The sequence below is a fragment of the Tyto alba genome, unplaced genomic scaffold, assembly GCF_018691265.1.
Source record: "Tyto alba isolate M040663 unplaced genomic scaffold, T.alba_DEE_v4.0 Super-Scaffold_44, whole genome shotgun sequence".
Taxonomy (NCBI): domain Eukaryota; kingdom Metazoa; phylum Chordata; class Aves; order Strigiformes; family Tytonidae; genus Tyto; species Tyto alba.
Window position 1 is genome coordinate 7,731,597 of NW_024881320.1, and position 21,373 is coordinate 7,752,969.

Genomic DNA, 21,373 nt, shown 5'->3' on the forward strand with positions numbered 1-21,373 from the left:
GGATACTTGTCAGAACCTGGACAAGTATGTAAGAAACCGGTCTGATATAGCTCCTGTGAACCAGAAACTGAAAAGATGGCCATAATCAATCAATAATCAGTCTCCAGTTTTATTATTACATGACATCATGGTTTATCCTGAAAGACTTTACAGATGATCCCCTTCCTAAGCTCAGATACATAGATGGATTTCTTCACAGAGCAGCAAAGACCCAACATGGCTGCATCAGCATCGCTGTGACAGACTAGCACAGGGCCTGACTTGCACAGGAGATGGGCACACACACTCCCAGCTAAAGTAGGCAGAACAAACCACTTCACTGTGGGTGTATCAGATGCTAATTTATATCCATGAGCAAGATACACACACTTTCTGGAGTGGACAATTCAGTGCATGTACATACACATTCCTACTGGTACCAAGCTATGGCATATTAAAGCAGTAAGTGAGAACATATGCATCAACGAAATGCACCACTGCTGCTGGAGGAAGATAAAATGGAAAGCTGTGCAGTGCTTGGCTGAGTGAGGCTGACTAATGACTCTAGTGTTAGTGGTTGCTGATCAAGAAATCAAACACAGAGCAGTCCATCATAATCACGGCAGGCGAGGGAAGACAAGCCAGAGCCAGAGCTCAGGATACCAGAAACCTTCCTTGCTGTTCCAAAACCCAGGAGTATCTTCTGCATACAGAAAAAACCCAGCTTGTTTCAATGCATAGTCAAATTCATTAGAAACCCTCTGAAATAGAATCCTTTGTTACACAGTTTGTTGCCAGATGATAAGGACATTTTTGGGCAGTGTGTTCTCAGGCACACAAATGGAAAACGATGTGATGGACACAGCATGTCAAAATAACAATCTTCACTTAAATCTTCACATTAGAGACATCTTACATCTCAAATGTCAAACATGCAAAATGGATTGCCTGCAGAAGCAGATTCGAGGAACATCAATTGTTCTGAATTTCAGAGTATTAATGTGGGGAAAAAGAAAAAAAAAAAACAAACCAACTTTAAACTGTATCAGAAATCTTTACAAAATCTGACACTTTGTTCCTGCTATTGCTTAACCTGTTTACACTTTAAGGCCACATCCCCCTTGTCACTTGGACGACAACAGCTGACCTGACATTTTATGGGGTGCACTTGACATGACTGCCTATACACTGCCCCACTGACTTGAGGGACAGTTCCTGCTCCTTCCCAGCATGGCTCTGAGTAGGATAACACCACTGTTAGTGCTCAAGAAAGCAGAGGATCAGGCTTCAAACAGAAAACTTCTGAGAAAGGAAGTAAGCACATCTGTTGTGTAATCCCAGAAGAAAACAGGAATTGGACTCTACTTTCTAAATGTCTCACCCAGTTCTGCAAATCGATTATATTTATACATACAATGCAAACATCAGAAATGCCATGGCTCTGATCCTCACTGATACCAGGGTATGCATTTTTTTAAACACTTAAAATCTTTAATCCCTTTGGAGATCTGGGAGAAAGTATTCAGCTATACCAACCACAAACCAGTCGTGGGGTTATTAGTTATTAGCCTTTTCTTTTACAAAACACACAGAGAGACACAAAACAAACCCACTATTTGCTGAAGACAGTGTCGAAAGAAGCCTTAAGAGGGACAGTGTCAGCAAGGACTAAATGAACTTGCAGTTTTCATGCTGATGAACAGTCCTGAAATCTTACAAATGCACTGAACAGACACATGGATCCAAACACCATCAGTGTGGCTTGCAAAGTGGTCTGAAACAGAAATCACGGTTGCAGTACATGGTTTAGAAAGCTGGTTACAAGACCAAAATCTGTACCAAACCAACAGAGATTTTCTGAATAGTTCGTTCAATAGTTTGATTTCCCCTTCCTCTTGAAAATATACCTTAAATTTTCCACAGCTACTAAGTTCCTACCATGGGTGCTTTCAAATCTCAGTTCTAAGAACAGACTTCATGGTCCTTTTCATCAATAACACTAACATGTTCACTCTTTCCATTACCATAATTATCACTGGCATATCACTTAAAAGCCACAAAATTGCATTGTATTCCTACAGGCAGACATGACACAACAGCACAAAACACCACAGCCAAATGCTTTAGCAAATCCATCCAGGTGCTACTGCTTCAGAGGCCCATCAGAAATCAGTGGAGTGTGGCTACAAAATGGATGCTCTGCTCTCCTAGATCACTGCCTTCAAAGCACATATTCCCTGGGAGACAGGTAAGTGCTCACAGTTCAACATTAATGTCTGAATTTCAGGGCATGTAATTCATAATTTGCAGAAGAGCTACTTATGCACTCACAATGTCTCAATGCTCCTGATATTTGTCAGCAAGGGTTGGGCACTCTCCTCCTTGTGCTGCTTGTCTCATCTGTCTCTGGGCAGTTTATGCACTGTTGAATTGGAAGGTTTCTTCACTTGGGTTCAGAATAAAGTTGTTGCTCTCAGAAGCCAGTTACTTATGTGCATCAGATTTCAACACTACTCGGTGCTTGAGTTTGGACTTTATTCACTTTTGTATCAGTCCAACTCAGTGCCAGTATAACTCCAGCAAGAGCTTGCGCACAAATCTGAGGAAAGCCCATAGTAAATCAGGCCCTCTGTTGCTGAATAAAACCCTCTTATCCCAGCATAACAGGGATGAGATTCCTCATACTCTATTAAAAATGTTTGTAGTTGAATTTCCAGAAGTGTTTTGCAGATGCAGCTTCTATACTTTGGGGACTGCATGAGCTACCACCACTGAAAATCACGTCTAAGAACTTGATGAGGTTTAATTTCTTAGTTTGGTTTTATCTGGTATGTGATCACTGTCTCCAGAACAGAAGACACTCAAATACTAGAACAACTCAAATGAAAATTAATACAGTGATTTCACACATAAACTGGAAGTAATGAAGTGTGCAAAACCTTTCAGGAATGAAAGACTGAAACCCTGAATTCAGGAATGAAAGCTTTGGCTGATTAATTTCCCTTCATCAATAAACTATTTCTTGGGGCTGAACGAAATAGATATAAAACATTTGCACTTTTAAAACAATGCGAGGAGAGCAGGGCATGTTATCCAGGAAAACTGATTTCCTAAGTAATTACTTTCCTGTTTACTGAGGTTTCAAGCTGAGCAAAGGGTTGGTGATGAAGGACTGTGTTGTCTTGTAGTAAATAAGGTTAATATTACTGTACAGCTCTGTTTTGCAGTCACAGGGCATGAGAATGAACTTAAGTGCAACTTGCAACACTTGCTCAAATATGGATCTTTGTATGAGAGATGGATCCTGTGAGATGGCCCCATTCAACCAATCACTTGGAAATGTGACCAGTTCATCTGTGTCCTTCCACTTCTGAAAGACCACTTGTATCCTTTCAGTTGGGTATGTTGTTTGAAGTGCTTGGACGGACTTCTCAGGACCTGACAACTCTAACTCTGCACTGGAAGAGAAGTACACCGGCTTCTCTGCCAGAGCGTACATTGGGATTAGACAATAGAGTTTTAGCTTACTCTAGGATGAAGCTGATATACAGCAAAATGAAGATAAATTTGTGTCCTTCCTAGGAAATCTCAAAAATAAGACAGAGTAACCTAAAGTGCATACCTGGGCTTCAAATGTTTTAGCATTTATTTCAACAGTTGCTAACAATAGCACCCTTCACCCAGTACAGTACCTCTCACAGGAGCTGTTAGACAAGCATCTGCACAAGAGATGAAGGGCTGGGAGTTGTGAATTTTCAAATGAAGGCGAAAGAAAGCCCCTTTCTTACCAGTTCCTGTTTTCCCACTGTAACAATTTTCAGAAACACTATCACAATTCCTGAAACAATATTTCCTTAAAAAATACTATTTCTATAAGGCAAAATGTTCCCCTATAGAGAAAAATAAAATGACACTGATTACATGGTTCAGTTTCATTCTAAGATTCATCCAGTAGGAAAACTCAGAACATGTACAAAGTCCTCAAAAAAAAAGAGCAACTCTGGAACAAGGCAAGGCTAACACATCTCCTACTAGTGCTCCTGAGAAGCTCTGGTTTGGGCCGAAGGCCAAGAGTACTGCCTACACAAAAGTGAAGCCAGCCTCTTTGTAATCATATAAAAACCACATTTGTTTCTCATACCTACAATATCTCAATGGGTTATTACTCATGGCAGAGTCCACTGGAAATTAAAAGCATAGATGAAAATGATGCTGCTGTCCTACTAAGGGCTACAATGTGAACTTGAACTACACATTCAGAACTAGAGCACACACACTTCTGTGTACATTGTGGTGCAGCTCTGAGATGCAACACACGCATCCACAGCTTTGTAGAGCCATCTGTTTTCTCCAGTTTCATTTTGCTATCCCTGTACAAAGCCTAAAGACTTGCTTGACTTAAACTCCCCCTCGGCAGACAGCTGAGACAGAAACATTGCTAGTACCAAACGACAGCACATGCGAGATTTACCTGATGGGAGCTGACTCATCCCCTTTATCGAGCCAGTCCTGCGGTGGGATTATGTACATGCACCAGAGGCCCCAGTTATAGCCGTGGGCTGCATTGGCGTATTGCTGCACTTCAAAAGTGTTGTACTTGATATTGTCAATTGCTGGTAAGATGATCCGCTTTCGATCTTCTTTGATCCGGGTAAGTGCAGGTTCCACCCTGAGAACAATAAAAACAGCAAAATGTTTTACAGCCATCCAGTAATCCCTGGTCCTGCTTTGCAGTCGGATAAAACGAAACTGTCTAATACTGAGAGCAGTGACCCAGCGAGATGGCAGCTCGTAGCACAGCATAGGGGGATCGAATACAGATCACTGTCTTACACTGAAGAAGATGGAACTTAGTTTGGGATACTTCACATGGCAACAGCACACGATTTATTACCTTTATTAAGATGTATCAGAATTTAATGACACAAAATTTTACTGAACACTTACTCTGAGGCCTGGAGACTGTCAATTCATTTTGCAATGGACAAGTGTTGACAGACACTATCGCCAAGAGTAACTAAGTGGTGGTCCAATGGCTACACCACCTGGATGCTTGGTAGCGATTAAATACCTGCTCTTGCTGACAAGGCCTGAAGAACAAAACACACACCAGGGACTGAATCAATCTGAAGGTCACTCAAAGGTTTTAATCTTGTTTCCTAAGGACTGACCCCACTGGATCTAGTTTGAATGACAAGTGTGGCTGCATTATGCCTCTAACACCTCTTTGGCGATGAGAAGATTTCAGTTGCCAGATGGCGCAAAAGCAGTGAACTGCAGGAAATGTGCCATCATTTCAAAAGGCTTTAAAACATCAATGTGTTTTCAACAGAAGCTACATCCCAAAGTGTTTCAGGAAGGTAAAAAGCTTCAGTGCAAACATTCCTTTCTGACCAAGGTAGTCTGAAGTTGCTATGAAATTACAGAGAAACTGATCCAAAGAGGTAGCAGACTTACATAAGGGCAGAAAGCACTTCTCAAAGCAGTATTAGAAAAAGCCACTCATTCACTCCTTTGTAACTGTGTTTCCCTTTGAAATGAGCTTTGAAGATTTTGCAGAACTCTTGCATGTATCTTTAAGGGAATGGCAGTTTGCTGCGATTCACAGAAGTAGTAGAATTTGAACACTGATCTCTTCTCATTTTTCTTTTGTTGTTGCTTAAACGGAAATTGTTCCTTTGTGGCTTAAAGCTTGTTACCTTATATACTGTTTGTTATCGTATATTTAGTTTGTTACCGTGTATTTTCTTGTGTAGGCCAACTGAAAGGGACAAGTTATGAAAATAATTCAACCTCCATTTTCAATCTTCACTGTCTCAATCTGAACTGTCATAAAATTTCTGATCTCTTCTGTAAGAAGACAGCAATTTCTCTGTACTTGAATATGGCCAAAATTCTTTTATGTACAGACTCCATATTGCTTACATGAGGTTGTGTACTGCTTGCTTTCTCTTCTTTTTACTCTTCCCACATCACTAAAAAGACACACAGATTCAGTGGAACCCTTGAGTATTGATGATGAGCTACTTACTGCAAATAAACCATCACAAAACAATGTAAAATAACAGTGTAACTGACAAAAAGACAAGGTGTCATAGCATTTCATTTGGAGAGAAGTCAAAGACAGTTAAATGAGTTTTATTTGGATTCCTCTAGAAAAATGACATCTGAATTTATCAGCTGGATGTCAGTAACAGAGCATCAAAGTTTGAATAAAAAGAATGATCACAAGCATGGTAGGAAGAGAAGAACGACATTGTAAGTTGTAGAAATTCCCCCTGGGCAGGAAGGTTATGAAAGAGATGTTCTTCTCATATGCAATATGTATTGTTTTGTTACTCTACTTGATTTATTCTGGGAATAAATCAATGCATCCCTTATTCCTGGAATGGCCTGAAGTCTCTCTTACTACTGCCTGCCACCTGCAATTTTTGGTGCAGTACTTCTATTGTCAAAGCCCAGTCCTGCAAGGTACCAAAGACCTCCACAGAAGCATGAAAGTGCATCAGCCAAGAGGAGGTACAGTGATTTCAGCTCAGGTTGTTAAGTATCTTTTCGGTTTTAAAGTATCTCCTTACTCAGCAAGATCATATATTGTTTCTTTTTCCCTTTTTTCTGCATGACATTTAAAGAACTGGACCCCAGACTCAAAGGAGATTTATTTTTTTTCTGTGGGAGAGACAAGAAACAACTGAGAGAGATTCAGAACAGTGCAGTACCTGATTCAGAATGCTAATTCGTACGGTCTTTAGACCACACAAAGATCCAATGTGACCTACCAAATCAGGATAAGCCACTTCTGTTATTAATACGAGATTATATTTATGAGATTAACTGCTTTAAAAAACAGTGGGTGGATGGCAGAAAAACTCTTGCAACTCAAATAAATCAGGGAAGAATGCAGAAAAGATGAATCTGCTTTGTTCTTTCCATAATGTTATCTCTGCTTATCAGATTAGAAGCAGTAGAAGAAAATACAGCAGAACAACGTCAGCCAGACATCCCTCTCCCATCACGGATCAGGTGCCTCCATGCATGGCTGTGGTAACCTCTTTGCATAATATCAGCAGGAGGCTTTCCCAATCCCTTCTGGCTTCTGAAACAAAGGTTTTCAAAATACCAAACAACAGGTATAGATGTCACTAATGACAGGACACTAATTGTTTGACTGGAAGAAGTATCCTCCTCTACATGGCTGTGGAGAAAAAAAAATCACCTTGGAGCAGGTCACCATCCATGCAGAGCACTTGCAGCAGAAGTCTTGTTATAAAACAGACTGAGTTCCCTTGCAAACCAAACACCACCTTGGGAGGTGACCCACTCCTGAAGCCCTTGGGCATTGCTTCACCAGATTTGGTGGAATAGGAAAGTCACAGAGCAGTGGTATTACATCCTCCAGTGAGATCTGGTACACAGCATAGGGCACAGTCGCACCCAGTGACTCCCACTGAATGCACAAATTTATTATGTTTGAGTCTAATTTCCAAATCTGCCCTGCTAAGCAGGAAAGCTGACTGCATGCCTTCTGAAGCAGAAATCTGTAAATAGGTTTCCTTTGTAAGAATCAAATTCTGTCATTCTTATTCACTACCATCTGACTCTGGAAACAGGTCTTTGACAAGCAAGGAAAGACTGGGAGTTTTAAAAACTATTTTTATCTCTCTTGTTTAGAGTTCTTTGATCACCAAATCCTCAAGTCATCAATTATTGGCATGTTTATGTTGATACAAAGCAAGACTGTTTAACCATCAGACTTAAAACTATCCTGAAGTTTATATGTTCCTTCTACAGTTCCTCCTTGTGTGCTCATTTTGCAAGTATTTTCCTTTAAGGGTAGATTGAGATCATGTAATGAAAAAGCTAAAAGAAATAAGGAATTCTCCTCTCTGTGTCAGATGTCTGCAATAGACCCTCCACATACAAGGTAATTGCCTCAAAATTTCATTCTGAGCAGAGACACAGAGGCTGCCACTTTTCTAGTAAGATGCTTCTCATAATAATGTAGACACTGAAAATAGGTGAGACTAATAATGTTCCAGGGGAGCCTATTTTGAATATAAAGGGAATTTAGCCTTCTACTTTGCAAGAATTTTCTTAGAATTGGACTGCTGAAGTATATCCCCAATAATGATTAGAGAAAGCATCTGAAGAAAATATTTAACAGTCACTCTGATTTTCAGCCCTCAATCATATTTGTGATTGTGTTCATTTGACACTTGTGTCTTGGAAATGCTAATCTGCATCTTCATTTTCTTCATAACAAGAAGAACAATCCATTCCCAGCTCTGGTGCTGCTGTCACACCAGCCATCACCAAACTACTCCCATCACTCTACAGCTGATTGAATTCCTGTGCTTTTCCAGTTGTATTTCGTACACTTATTACCACCTTAGTGCTTTGCATCTGAATGGCACAAGGAGAGATCTCTGGAGTGTAATACAGCAGACAGATCAAAATACATGATGAAATTTAATTAATCTCTATTAATCTATTAATTTCAAATCTCAGGTTTTGAAATTTCATGAAATCTGAGGCATCTGAAAGCTGTTCATGTGATGGAAGTTCTGTTTCAGACCCCTGCACTCAAGAAATGCAAATGTTGAAGATTTTACTTCAACAAGTGTTGACATCTTGACCCTCAGGTTACAGATGAAGTAAAATGCCATGCCAAGGTTATGGAGTGAATTGGTATGAAAGCAATTGTGGGAACTTATTTTCTCAACCTCCCATTCCCTCCAGTGGAGGTGACTTTCTTCCTCTGTCTATATCTGCATGTGTGGAAATCACATCCCTGCAGGTATTAGAAACAGAAAAGGTTCAGTATCTGGACAGGCTGCACATTTATCTAACTTCCAAAATATGTTCCCACCCATGAGTAAGACAGCAGGGTCTGAGTCACAGCTGAAAAGACAAAATCCACTGCAGTTGTTCTCTGTTACTCAGCAAAACTGAGAACTGAGAGCCTTTTAAATAAATATTGTACACCTGTGAGATTTCACAGCTTGTCTTGCCCAATCAGTGACAGCAGAAATATCAATGGGGTAGCCAAACTCCAAGCCCTAGCTCATCTCAGTGAGATCTATAGGAACATTCAAATCCCAGATTCTGCCAGTGCACCACTGACACCGCTTGTGCTCTATTTTTCTGCCTGCCAAGATCGCTTTTTAATGGCCAGTGAAGGACTACAAGCTTGAACAGGACTGGGTAATTGCTTATCTTGGGTAATCCATGAAATATGAGGGGTTTTTATTACTAGTCATTGCTAGCAAAGTTCAGCCTTGGAGTAGCTCTATTAGGCTCAATGGACTTACAGTGTCTTTGTCTCTGTAAGCTAAACTGCACATTCATCAAATACTTTGTCAACTTTGCTGGCAATTTGGCTTTGTCTAATTGCTTCAGGTTTTTGAAAGGATTATGATTAAATCTTTCCTAGTAATTTATATTTTTTTTTCCTAATTTTAAGGTGCTACAGTATTATGTAGATTTACTCATCCTCTTTATAGACACCAGTGTTCTTTCCTTGTTTTTATTCCCCCCTTGTCTTGTTTTTCCCACTGCGCATCTGCAGAAGCCAGGTGCTCCTGGCAGCTCCCAAGACTAAAAGGACAGCGTGGAAGAGGTTGCTGAAGTCCAAGTACGTCCAACATGCTATGTTGATGAGCTGCAATATGTTGTTCAAGTATTTTCTTTCCGCATGGCCACTGCTGGCAGTGAGACAAGATTCAGCCCTGCCTGATTAGTTACATAAGCCAGATGTGAATTCTGAAATTCATCTATATTTTTCACAGATGCAAAAATATTAGGTTCCTAGTTTGTAACCGAGTCAACATACTTTACGGGCACAGAGAACCATATATTGTTAACAAGTTATTTACTGGAGCAAGAGGAAATATTCTCCCAGGCATATTCATAGACATGATGGATTTCAGTGAACTAAATATAATCAAAAGATTCAGCTTTAAAGATAGTGCTTCACATCATCCAGTTCTTTTTTCCCACCTAATAAAAACCAAGCAGACAATTTGGGCTGGAATTTGAGTGACATAAGAAGTTCCTCCCTTCTATTGTCTCTAAAAATATATATTTGTCAGTGTCCTCCTCTCACTGTGAATAGATTGCTGGTGAATGATTAAAGCCAGAAGAGAAAGGACAGTAAATTTAGTTCTTTTATAGACTCCACTAGGCTAAAGGGTATTTTCACTTGGGTTTTATTCCTCTGAAGCAGTTCCAGAAATACAGTAACACACCACTGAAGTCTCATTCCCAGGACTCAGCCCTACAACTGATAGTGCTTGGTTGAAACTCCACAAAGCTGTCCCATGATTTTGGTGGGCTTCCCACTGGCACAAGGACATGCTGGAAGGAACATTCACAGCAGGTGTCTCACTAAGTGACGACTCCTTGCAGAAACTCTCTTGGGGAATGTGTGGAAGGAATCTCTGATCAGGAGCAAATTCACCAACGAAAGGATGTGTCGATTTGTCAAAGACTGTTGAGAATATCACTACACATAGCACATGCATTCCATGCATTTAATGCTTTTGCCTACCAGTGGGTCAATTTCTGGATTAACACTGGGTTTTCTAAGGTATTGAGCACCCATGATGACTTCAGTGGGAGCTCCAGCAATGCCAGCATTGTGAGCCTCACAGAATAAGTGCTCCCAAGATAAACATTAGAGTTCGGAAAAGAGTTGGAAGGCAGAATATAACCCACAGTATAGAATAAGCCTGTAAGAAGATTGAGAACAAAGGCAGGGGTCATACTGTGATCACACAGGCTTCTCTAATCCCATTGTAAATTTATCTCTGAACACATATGCATTCTGTATTTAATATTGGGCCAATTCAGAACAGCTTAAACCCCACGGGAAACCACAGCAAATAAAAATTGTATGCTGTCTTACATCGTTATCAGATTGCCAGAGAGTTCATGCCAATGGGAAAGTCTGATTTTTCACGTTAAAAAGAACAGCTTCTTCCAGATAAGAAACAGACAAAAACAAGTTAGTAATGAGCTTCTCAGCACACATGATTATATAATTCACCTTTTTAAATATGTAAAAACACCTGCTGACTTCAAGCAGACTTTTGAAAAGGCACAACATAGGAATAAATGCACATGATCTAAGAGAAACCACAGGCACACTGCAGGCCAGATACTCTGCTGTCTAACTCTTCTATTTCAATGGACTTCACAACTTCAGGAATGCTTTGCTAACATGCATCTTCTTAATTACAATGATTGTACTAGGCATCTATCAATAACTCCCCCATCAATGTCTTTTTCTGAATTTGTCCAAAAGTAAAACCTTTCCCAAATGACAGGAATTGCACTGGGAAACGTCTCTCAAATTCTTCCTCATCCCAAGTGGGTACCCAAATACCCTAATCTCTGTGTTCTTTTGAGATAAACACGTATTTTTCTCCTCTCCACCTCAGTATTGTAATTTTTACTCCAATAAAAAATGAGAACTAACATTAAAAAAATCCAACCTTTGATTTTTCCCTCTTTCGCAAATCAGAATTTCTTCTTTTTTTTTTCTTGCAAGGACTTAAGGAATAGTTTTTATAAGACATACATGAAAGACAACATGGTCTCATCTGCTAGATTTTATGGCTCAGTGCATTTAACACCATATTTTACCCTGGTTCTACCACTGTCAGGTACCATGAAGTAAAAACTTAACACAGAAATGTAAGAAAAAAACCTGTGTGAACTGAAAACTTATTTTGCATGTGATTTTATACGCTACCTCACATTTCACTGACAATATACATTTATCAGCTGTAGACAAGCAGGTCTACTGACATACATAATTCTTCACTGAGGCCAACTGAGGAATATTTCATGCAGAATGCCTTTCCTATAAATAAGTGTTCAGAGAACTAAAAAAAAAATAAATTTCATACTCCCTTCCTTGGTCTCTAAGAGGAGAAAGAAATTCCCCATCTGTTCTACCTGACATCTCTATCAGCATTCCTGTGTGCCCGGGGAGGTTTCAGACCTGCAGCCCCCAGCCAGAACAGAGCGAACGCAGCATAACTGCCTGCTGGAGAGTTAAAGATCAGCTCTTTGGCTGCCAAATCTGAATAGCTCTTTTCTGCACCACTGAAAAGCAATGAGGATGCTTCAATGAACACTCTAGGTTGTTTAGGTAGATGAATAGTTGAAGTTGCCTTTCTGGCATGTCCTCTGTATGTAGGCTGGCACTGTCCCATGAATCTGAAGGACCCTCATGGCTTATGTTGCATGGTTCCCTCTTCACTCAGATAATATTATTTCACTTTTGCTATCTAAAACATGTATTCCATTAAGTTACCAAATTGATCCTAAGTGATAGTAGAGACATTGAATGAGAAAAAAACTCCCTCAATAAACACATGCCCTTTCCTATGCATTTGCATAAATAAAACTTCTCAGGTCAAACTTAGCATGGTACCAGGGATGCTGCAGTGAACCAGGTCCTGAGCAGGCGCGATAGGCTTGAACCCTCCCAAAGGGAAAGACTGCACAGGAGAAGGACTGCAAACGTAATTTCACCCTCACCTTCAGCACTTCTCTCACTAGAAGGAAAGAACCATCTGGATCTTGCCAGGTCCCTGAAGAGCCACCTGAGCTTGAAGAAGGGGGATGGGGAGTTTACCTGCTAGTAGAGATTGTCTTCCAGTACACTGCATGAAAATATTAACAAGAGAGCTTTCAGGGGGGCAAAGACCTTGTGGCTTTGCCCTACAAAAGCATAACTGGGTCTCTGTTACAGAGTACTTGGGATAACCAAAGTCAGTAGAAGATTAGGAAGAAATCAACTTCCTACTGCTGTTAGAAATAGGAATGGATTTAGAAATGGATTACTTGAGAATCCATTGCTTATGGCCACTGCAGCAAATTGCACTACATATTACAGTATAAAATAGCATCTACAAAGTATTATCCATAGACCTAGGGAGCTTGATCTTTAGCTCTTCTTAGTTCATTAAAATACCAGTTTTCTATATTTTTAAAACACTGCAAACTTCAGGGATCATCCATAATGATGGGATGTGTGCGGCACAATCTGATAGATACTCTGCTTATATTACAGGTCCTCTTTCCCATGTTGGGCTGTCTCTGTCTCTCTGGTATATTGAAATTTTGATTAAATCCTCTTACTCCACTGCTTCTTTATTGATACTCCCTTGCCTGGCAAAATTTTAATTACTACAGTACTGCATAACTCCATTCAGTGCTCTGATACTACCTCTGTGATAGGAGCAAAAGCAATTCCTAAGATAGAATGCACATATAATACTCTATCATTATGTCGTCTTTTATGGCTCCTAGCACCCTCTTTATGGCTGCTAATCTATTGTAGTCTCTGACTTTCACTTACTGATTTCTGCTCTCCTTCACTCAATGTGTCCTTTTTCTCACCCAGAGAATTAACACCCCATCTCTGCTATCTCTCTTTCCTGCTCCCAGATATATGTAGTGAAGTTCTCTTCTCCTTGTCATACTATTCTTTCACATCTCTCAAAGGCAGGAGTCTATACAATGCTCTACATCTTATGCAACACAATTATCAGCCAGGATGCAATGGTCTGTACTCAGCATTACTGTGTCTTGCTTAACACACAGTGGACCCAATACTAAAGTCACAGCAGGAACGCTGAAATCTTCAGAGGGCTGAAGGGAAAACAACTATCCAAGCTTAAATATACCCTCAGAGAGGAATGTACAGCAGCTCTTCATACCTTTTGGTTCTGCTGGGTTGATGACTCTAGATGCTGACTCCTATTGACATTAAGTAACCATTAAAAACAGACAAGGTTCTACTATAGGACAGGTAGAATTTTGCATATGAACTGTACACACACATTATCATATAATTTTAATTTAAAATTACATTTGAGAATTAATAGTAATTGCCTCCCTTTCAGCTGGCCCTCTCCACTCTTGCTCTCACAGCAGCAGTATTGGCTCACACTATCAAAAGCCTTAAGGGGAACAGGTCAGTAGAAAATCTCCGCTCTGAGCTAATACATTTCAACACCTGAGAAGCAAAAAAGCAGCAATTAAGCACAGCAAAATAAATAATTCAATAGTTAATTTGACCTGCCAGGTTGTAGAGTGTTTTTTTTTTTATATCCTACCAGATTATATTTTAGTTTAGAAGAAGTGTCCCTGGAGAGTAATGTTGTGAGAGCCCATAAAATGCTATAGTGCAGTATAAGGCAAAAACTCATCCATAAATGGGGCAACTATTGTTTAAAGAAAAGGGCTTTTGTTGTCAGAGTCCTGCATATTTCATGAGAAAGTGATGAAGTCCTTCTCTGATTCTTTATGAATTAATCTGCCAACTGATTAGTCAGGTAAAGCAGTCATAGATTGGAAGACTAAAATTGCACTGCAGGTACTTGACTTTTAGATGGAACACAAACCAAACAGAAAGCTAATGCTCTTTTCTGAGGTAAAGGAATTGGCTTTTTTTTAATTGCCTCGCAAATAATCCATAGACCGCTTTGAGTGGGAGCAATCCATGTGGCCTCTGAATACATGAATAGACATTGAAAATGGGGTAAATATTCATGCAGGATGAGACTCTAGGAGAATAGAACAGCAGTACTTTAACAATATACTCCTGCATGGTTACCAAGTTTGTACGGTTATGGAGTAGGGGCAATGTTAACCTGGTGGGGAAAAGTAACAGTCCAGATGGAAGGATTTCCAGTCCCTCCTAGTAAAATAAGATGAGATGAAAATTGAGATGGCAGGCAACCACGTGTGCACAGGTGGACAGAAATAAAACCAGGAGGAAACAGGTAGAACGTTTGAGATGGCTGTCAGCAGCCTCAAAGTTTGAGGGAAACGAGAAACAGCAGAAGGGAACACACTGAGCCTCCACGTGCAGCTCTGAAACAAAGGTATACGTGATGCTTTTGGTGCACGTTTGCTGTTCTCATTCATCCCCTGTGGCTACTCCAGGAGCCAAGTGGTCTCAACACAGCTGCACAGACTGGCTCAGCAGTATTACTGAGACTTAAGCACACTTGTTGAAAGAAGAGTACACCAGGGAGGATGCAGCAAACATAAACACTTTTTATCTCGGATACACACACACTCTCGTTTACTGAGTAGTCTAGGTTCTTGCTATGCTGATTTCAACCCCTTCTGACATAAATGCAAAGAGGTAAGGTTAAAAAATAAACCCAAGCAAACCCAAAAGCAACTACAAAACCCTTTGCTGCTTACTGACACCACTGCCTAGCTCCTCTGGGTCCATCAGTAAGATCTCAATGTCCTTTATAGAAGCGGTAACAGAATTCTCTACAAGGCTCAGAGAACTGCAGCCTGGGCAGGACAAGCACCGGGAACAGCACCCAGAACATGCTCTCCCCAGTCTCAAATACTGTCCTGTAGCTGATATTACCCTACATGAACATTTGCAATGATCTGGAAGATCTAGTTGATTTAAAAGTAAATAAATAATCTAAACCAGCAATTAAACTCCTAGAAAATTACTACAACTGTTATAATCTTACATAGTCCTGGGCAAAACAACAAGGTGAATGTAAACCAGGTGCACTACAAGACTTATTTTATTGCATCTTCCATTTTATAAATATATTCATGAACATATAAAAATAAACACTCCACTCCTTTGCAATTAAGTTTCTATCTAGTTGTAAGTACAGCTATTTTTAGTTTTAATTTGGGGATATCTCCCAGAACTGCAGAACATAATCAGCTCCACCAAAACCCTGCATCATCATCAAATACCAGCCTATCTTTGGAAAAGACACATTTTACATACTGAAGGTCCCAGCAGCCCTTTTTTAGCTCACTCTATGTATTAGTTCCTTCAGTACCAACTTCCAGTAATGCCAAATATTGGCCGCTAAGTGGTGCTACAAAGATTTACTCCAACTGCAGATATGGCCCATTAAGCCCAAGACTGCACTTGCCCCCCTCAATATTGCTCTCTTGCAAAACAAAGGGGATGAGGAAAGGCGTGCTAATTTCAAGCTCCATTAAAAATGTGGGAAATCATTCTGTGTTTCCCCCAAATGTAAATGCAAGAAAATTTATGAGAAAATCAGACTGGTATTCAATTTTCTAAGAAGAACTGATAGAATGACAAGAAGATTAAAAAAAAAAAAAAAAAAAAAAAAAAGTACTTGAAAGCATGCATCTGCCTCCAGCCCAGAGCCTCCTAAACGGTGTCTCCCCATTTAACTGCTTTGGAGGCTTTGTATTTACTGTGGTTTAAATTACTTCTCTCTCCACTGAGCTGTACTAGAGCAGGCACAACAGCTTTTTTATGATCTTGCAGCCACTGAAGAAGATCATCGGCATTGTTGCAATAATCAAGAATATTATTCAAAAGTAATTGCTAATGTGGTAACACCAGCCTACAGCCCTGTATGGAAATATCCATATTAGGATATACATATTAGGATATATATTTCCAATATACAGCCCTATCCATACAGTTTTTCAACTTCCCTGTTGCTGAGCAAATGTCTTTCACAGCCTTTGAGACACAGGGCACAGTGTGACAACAGCCAGGAGCTTACCAGCCAATGTTGAACTCAACGTGCGCATCAAAGAACCCGACGACAGGAGAGGTTGCTGCTTTCCAGCCTTGGATTCTGGCTCGAATCAGTCCTTCTCGTTTGTTATTGCGTACTATTTTCACCAGACCTGGGTATCTTTTATTGACATATTGGTCGAGATTAAATTTTAGCTCAACTGCAGGACAAAAAAAACCACACAAATATTCAGAATGAGAAAAGCCCTGCAATGTTATGTTTTACTTTGATTTATTATGCAACAGAAAGGGAAAGAAATCCTTAAATATTCCTAAATCTTTAGCCAGTCTCACAGACAGAAACCAAGTACCAGAGTTTTGGCATGAACCAGTACCAAGGGTATCAGCTCAGAGAAATTCTCTACACATCGGAGACTTGCACAGGTTTCATGGCCTGATGGATTTGAGTATTGTTTTCAAGAGGCAGTTTGTCTAAGTATTTTTAAATAATTACTATTCTAATTCTCTGATGATTTGCATTAGGTTACAACTGTCCTTGGAGGAGCAATTCTGAATTTACAGCAGAGTAACATGGGAGTCTGGTGATTTTTTTTTTTTTTTCTATTTTATGCTATTCAGTAAGAGTTTAAAAAATAACCTCAATGGATTTTGGGTCAAGATATAATTCAGATCACAATTAATCTCCCTTAATTTTACGGGTTTTCCCTTAAATATAATTAAGACTCCTCAGTACCAAGCTTCTTCCCTGTTGAACTAAATGGATATTGAAGATTTCAAATAGACGATTTCTCTTTTGTTCATTTTCAGGCATTCAACCACAGATAGAGCAGAACTTATTCACTCCTTTATTCAGCTTCATTTCAATAGACTTATAAACAGGCAAATTACTAAAATGGTCTCTCTATTTTTTTTAAACCAATCTAGTTTGGTAATTCATTTACACTGCAACTTATTCATAATGAGGCTTTTACTCAAATATATTTATTAGGAAAACTAGTAGAAGCTTCCAGGACATTAGAAGCCTCATTCTTCTGATCTATATTACACAGTAGAATCATTATCATCAGAATCAAAGACCTGATAAATCTCGAGTTATCTACAAGAATGACAGAGAAAAGCCATATAAGAGTTCACTGAGAAACAATGAGTCCAATTCGTCTCTGTATTGCATTGACTCAAACACTCTATAGGTTACTCTGTTGTATCTGAAAGCAGAATTGGACAAAAGGTTTCTTAAATCTATAGGGTTTGGAACTTACTTTTGTTTTAGTTACTTGTTCTCTCAACCCTCCTTTTCCTTCAGAGATCTTGAAGAGGAATAGCAACTTAAAACTAAAAGATTTAAAGCTGTTTATCTGTGGAAGAAATGCTAAACTTGAGCCTCGTTTTAACAAATGTGATTTGAGAAGATGCAGCAGCTATAGAAGTCTAAGGCATAACAACCTAAAACACAACAACACTGCTAGTCACCTGTATCCTAAAAGTTATTCAAACCTGATCATCTTGTGAAAGATGTTGATCAATAGCACTCTGTGGTATCACATTGCCCATTCTGTTTCAACCTCATAGTCTAATTTACTCTCTACTTAAAAAAAAAAAAAAAAAATCAGAATAAAAATCTGATATTATCAACACTTGTTTAAATCATGAAGAAGCTGAGTGTATGGCCATGTAAAAGAGTAGAAACTATCTTTAAGGAAAATCTGTAGCCCCACTTTTCCTTGGAAGCAGAATTTAAACTTTTAACTTTAAGGATGATATTCCTCTGGATCTGCACATTTGGGGAAAAGTGTAATTTCTATATTAAGATTGCCCATATAAATGTCATTCATCCTGTGAGGATTTAAATGAAATCTGCAGGGTTTATCCACATAATGTTTACTTGTCATACAAATAGTTAATAGTTACTCACAGCTTTGTGCAAGTGGTTTAATCAGCTCTCACATCAACAAACACAAACACTTCTAAATTCTGTTGACTTCAGTAGGGGTACGTTAATTTACATCAACGTATGATCTAGCTTATTAGCTATAAATCAGTGGTTGCACATATGACCTTCCTGTCCTGGCTGTTTAAATGCAGAATGACTCAGTGCTGTTTCATCCCAACATTTAAAAAAAAAAAAGCATTTCAGCTAGCAGTGACCAAACTCCCTTTGATTTACATTTCATGTCCAATAACCACACAAGATACAGTGCTTAGATGAAAAGTTACTTATGTTCACCATTGTCACTGTTGTCATCCACCAGAATGATCTCCTTGAGCAAGTGCGATGGGGTGTGATTCACAACGCTGTGCACAGAGCGCAAGATGACAGAAAGTGCCTCGTTTACAAATATAAAGACCACAGAGATCTGGGGCAGGTCATCTGGGTAGGTCATCTGTTTGCACCTGGAGAGATGAAAGAAAGAATTAAAACCCAAGCAGCCACTGAGAGATAAAATACACTGAAGAGTGTCCTCTCCTCATTGCTCTCCAGCATATAGAGACTTGCAGAGTTTGTTCTTTCTAACCCCAAACAAAGATGTGGTAAAAGCTCAAATGCAGCAACATATCTAGGAGTACCAAAGTTTCCATCAACTCAGTGAAAACCAAAGCGTATCTGCATGCACACAGACTTTTAGCGTCTCTCATTCTCTGGAAGGTTAAAAGCATCTCTTGAAAAACAAAGGAATATCAATTACATTGCTCAAAAACAACCTGGAAAAGACCCACAATACTATAGGCTGTCTGTGCTCCCAGGGGAACCATCACAAGGTCTGCTGTTAACTCATAATTAGATCTCATACTTTTAAAACCAGAACCCACTCGAGCAAATTTTCCATTTGCCCATACAAAGAGCACTTGCCATCCTTTCTGATTTTGCAGTTTGTGCAGCAATAACAAATGCATGACGTTTGTTGTACAGGCATGCACTTGCTGAAATATTTGCAAAACAGATCTGCTCCATCTGAGACTTCACCTTGGTAGGCACCTACATCCTGAGATTCACAATTTCCTTTTGTGCTTGCTCATTGGTGCATGTACGTTACCATAGATCATTCTGAGAAGAAAAACCGAGGCCTGCAGAAGTCATACAGCACAGAGCAGAGCCTCTGCTTCCCATGTAACACCATACTGCCTTATTTTAGTGGAATTATCACCCACTAGCAAAGATGCTAACTTTAAAAAATTACCTACATGTTCTCACAGTCAAAAGCCATTCAGAATTACCATAGCAATTACTGAACCTGCTCTCTAAAATACTGCTAATGATATCACAGAAAATGACTTTTCCTGCTCTTATCAAACTTTCTGACCTCTTTGCTCATTACTTTGGCATAACGATAACTTTTTTTTCCCCACCATCAGCAGTCATGTGGATGGGGAGGGCAACAAATGCTTGACTGCTAGGTAACCTCTGGAAATCAGTTATGAATCCTAGTAAAGTGCAATTATTCATAATTCCTACTCATCCCAGCACTATTTGCTCAGAGACCTGAGTACTTGTCGTTGATTCCAGTGTTACCATAGCTACTTACTAGCAGCTTGCTGGTGGCCTGTACTATACACAGGACCACTCTGCAAAACTTCTGGCTAAGCAGCATCCTTACACAATCTAAAAACAAACCTGGAACAAGGATGAGATTTACAGGAGGTGAGAATGCTCTGACACAGCCTCCATTTTGAATTTCTTTTTGAATGATTTTCCTCTTATTCACACCAACTTATCAAAGTCCATCAGGAATACTTCACTAACAGTAAAGGGCCTTCAGCTAAAAACATGGACATTGCAAGATTTCCCTTGATGAGGGACATCTTCGATCTGACAGTAATTTGCTTCAGACCCTCACTTGCATCAGCAAGACACAGCAAACTGCATCTCAGTAAATCGGACTGGTACTCAAGGAGTGGGAGTGGGTGCATTGCTGGTGGAAGTGAGACAGAAGAGGGAGCCCACACCAAGCCATGCATTGTGGTGGGGTCCTGCATCAGCACTCAGAGCTATCAGGGAAGAAGGAAAGCAAAGAAACCGTGTGGCCAAAGTCTGGAAACAGTAAGGAGTTGGTGGAAGAGAAAGAGAAGGAGGAGGAAATGCACAGAGAATGAGAGGGCCATCAAAGCAGCACTTGCAATGTAGAGAGACAAGCAATCAAAGGAAAGGTAGGATGAACAAAAATGTTAGAAGCAGAGGCACGTGTGGATGGATGAAAGTATTTTCCATAGGAAGACAGGGAACCACTGGAATAGCACAAGATCTCAGCGGATTAGGCTGGACTTCCTTTATCTTCTGATAAGTAAATTTGATGACTTTTTCTGTGGTAAAAAGTATTTGTTTTATTGGCAAGTAGACTGAAACACCTGGGCACCCAGACACATGTTTGTGTCCAGACTGAATGGTTGAATAGGACTACTCCCCAGCGCAATTCCTCCAACCTTCCACTTACATTCTGAGAAAATCAGTATTTCTAATTCAAGCTTTAAAACCAGCACACCTAAACCATAACCTCCACTTTTGATTTATTTGGCCTTCATCATACTAAATCAGTGCAATATTATCCTAAGTATGAGTCCATGGTCTCACTGGTTCACAAGACTTTTCATGCTGTGGTTCTCAATGACTACTTACATTGTGGGGCATCTTGGACTGCTTCAGATAAAAGGCTGTTTTGAATTTGTTATCCCACCTGGATTAAGTCATTCCTATCACTTCTCACTGCAACTTTCCTTCTGCCAGTTCTTCTCTTTCTCTGTTAGCAGTACATAGTTGAAAAACTGCATTATGTCTGCATTTGGAAAGAGAGCTCCAACCATTAAATATTAGAATATCTTGGGTAACCCCACTGCAACAGGAATATCCAGATGGACAAAGACAAACCTCAG

The 21,373-nt window shown here is 39.7% G+C and overlaps 1 protein-coding gene across 4 annotated transcripts in view; it reads right to left on the reverse strand.

Annotated features, from left to right (window-relative positions):
• GALNT9 (polypeptide N-acetylgalactosaminyltransferase 9) overlaps positions 1-21,373 on the reverse strand; it is a 158,823-nt gene that overhangs the window by 85,743 nt on the left and 51,707 nt on the right. For all 4 annotated transcript variants that reach the window (XM_033008245.2, XM_033008247.2, XM_033008249.2 and 1 more), the window contains 3 exons: positions 18,735-18,901; positions 16,536-16,710; positions 4,451-4,648 (listed from right to left, as the gene is read on the reverse strand). In XM_033008245.2, coding sequence (XP_032864136.2) covers positions 4,451-4,648; positions 16,536-16,710; positions 18,735-18,901 — 540 coding nt within the window. The remainder of the gene's footprint in view (positions 1-4,450; positions 4,649-16,535; positions 16,711-18,734; positions 18,902-21,373) is intronic.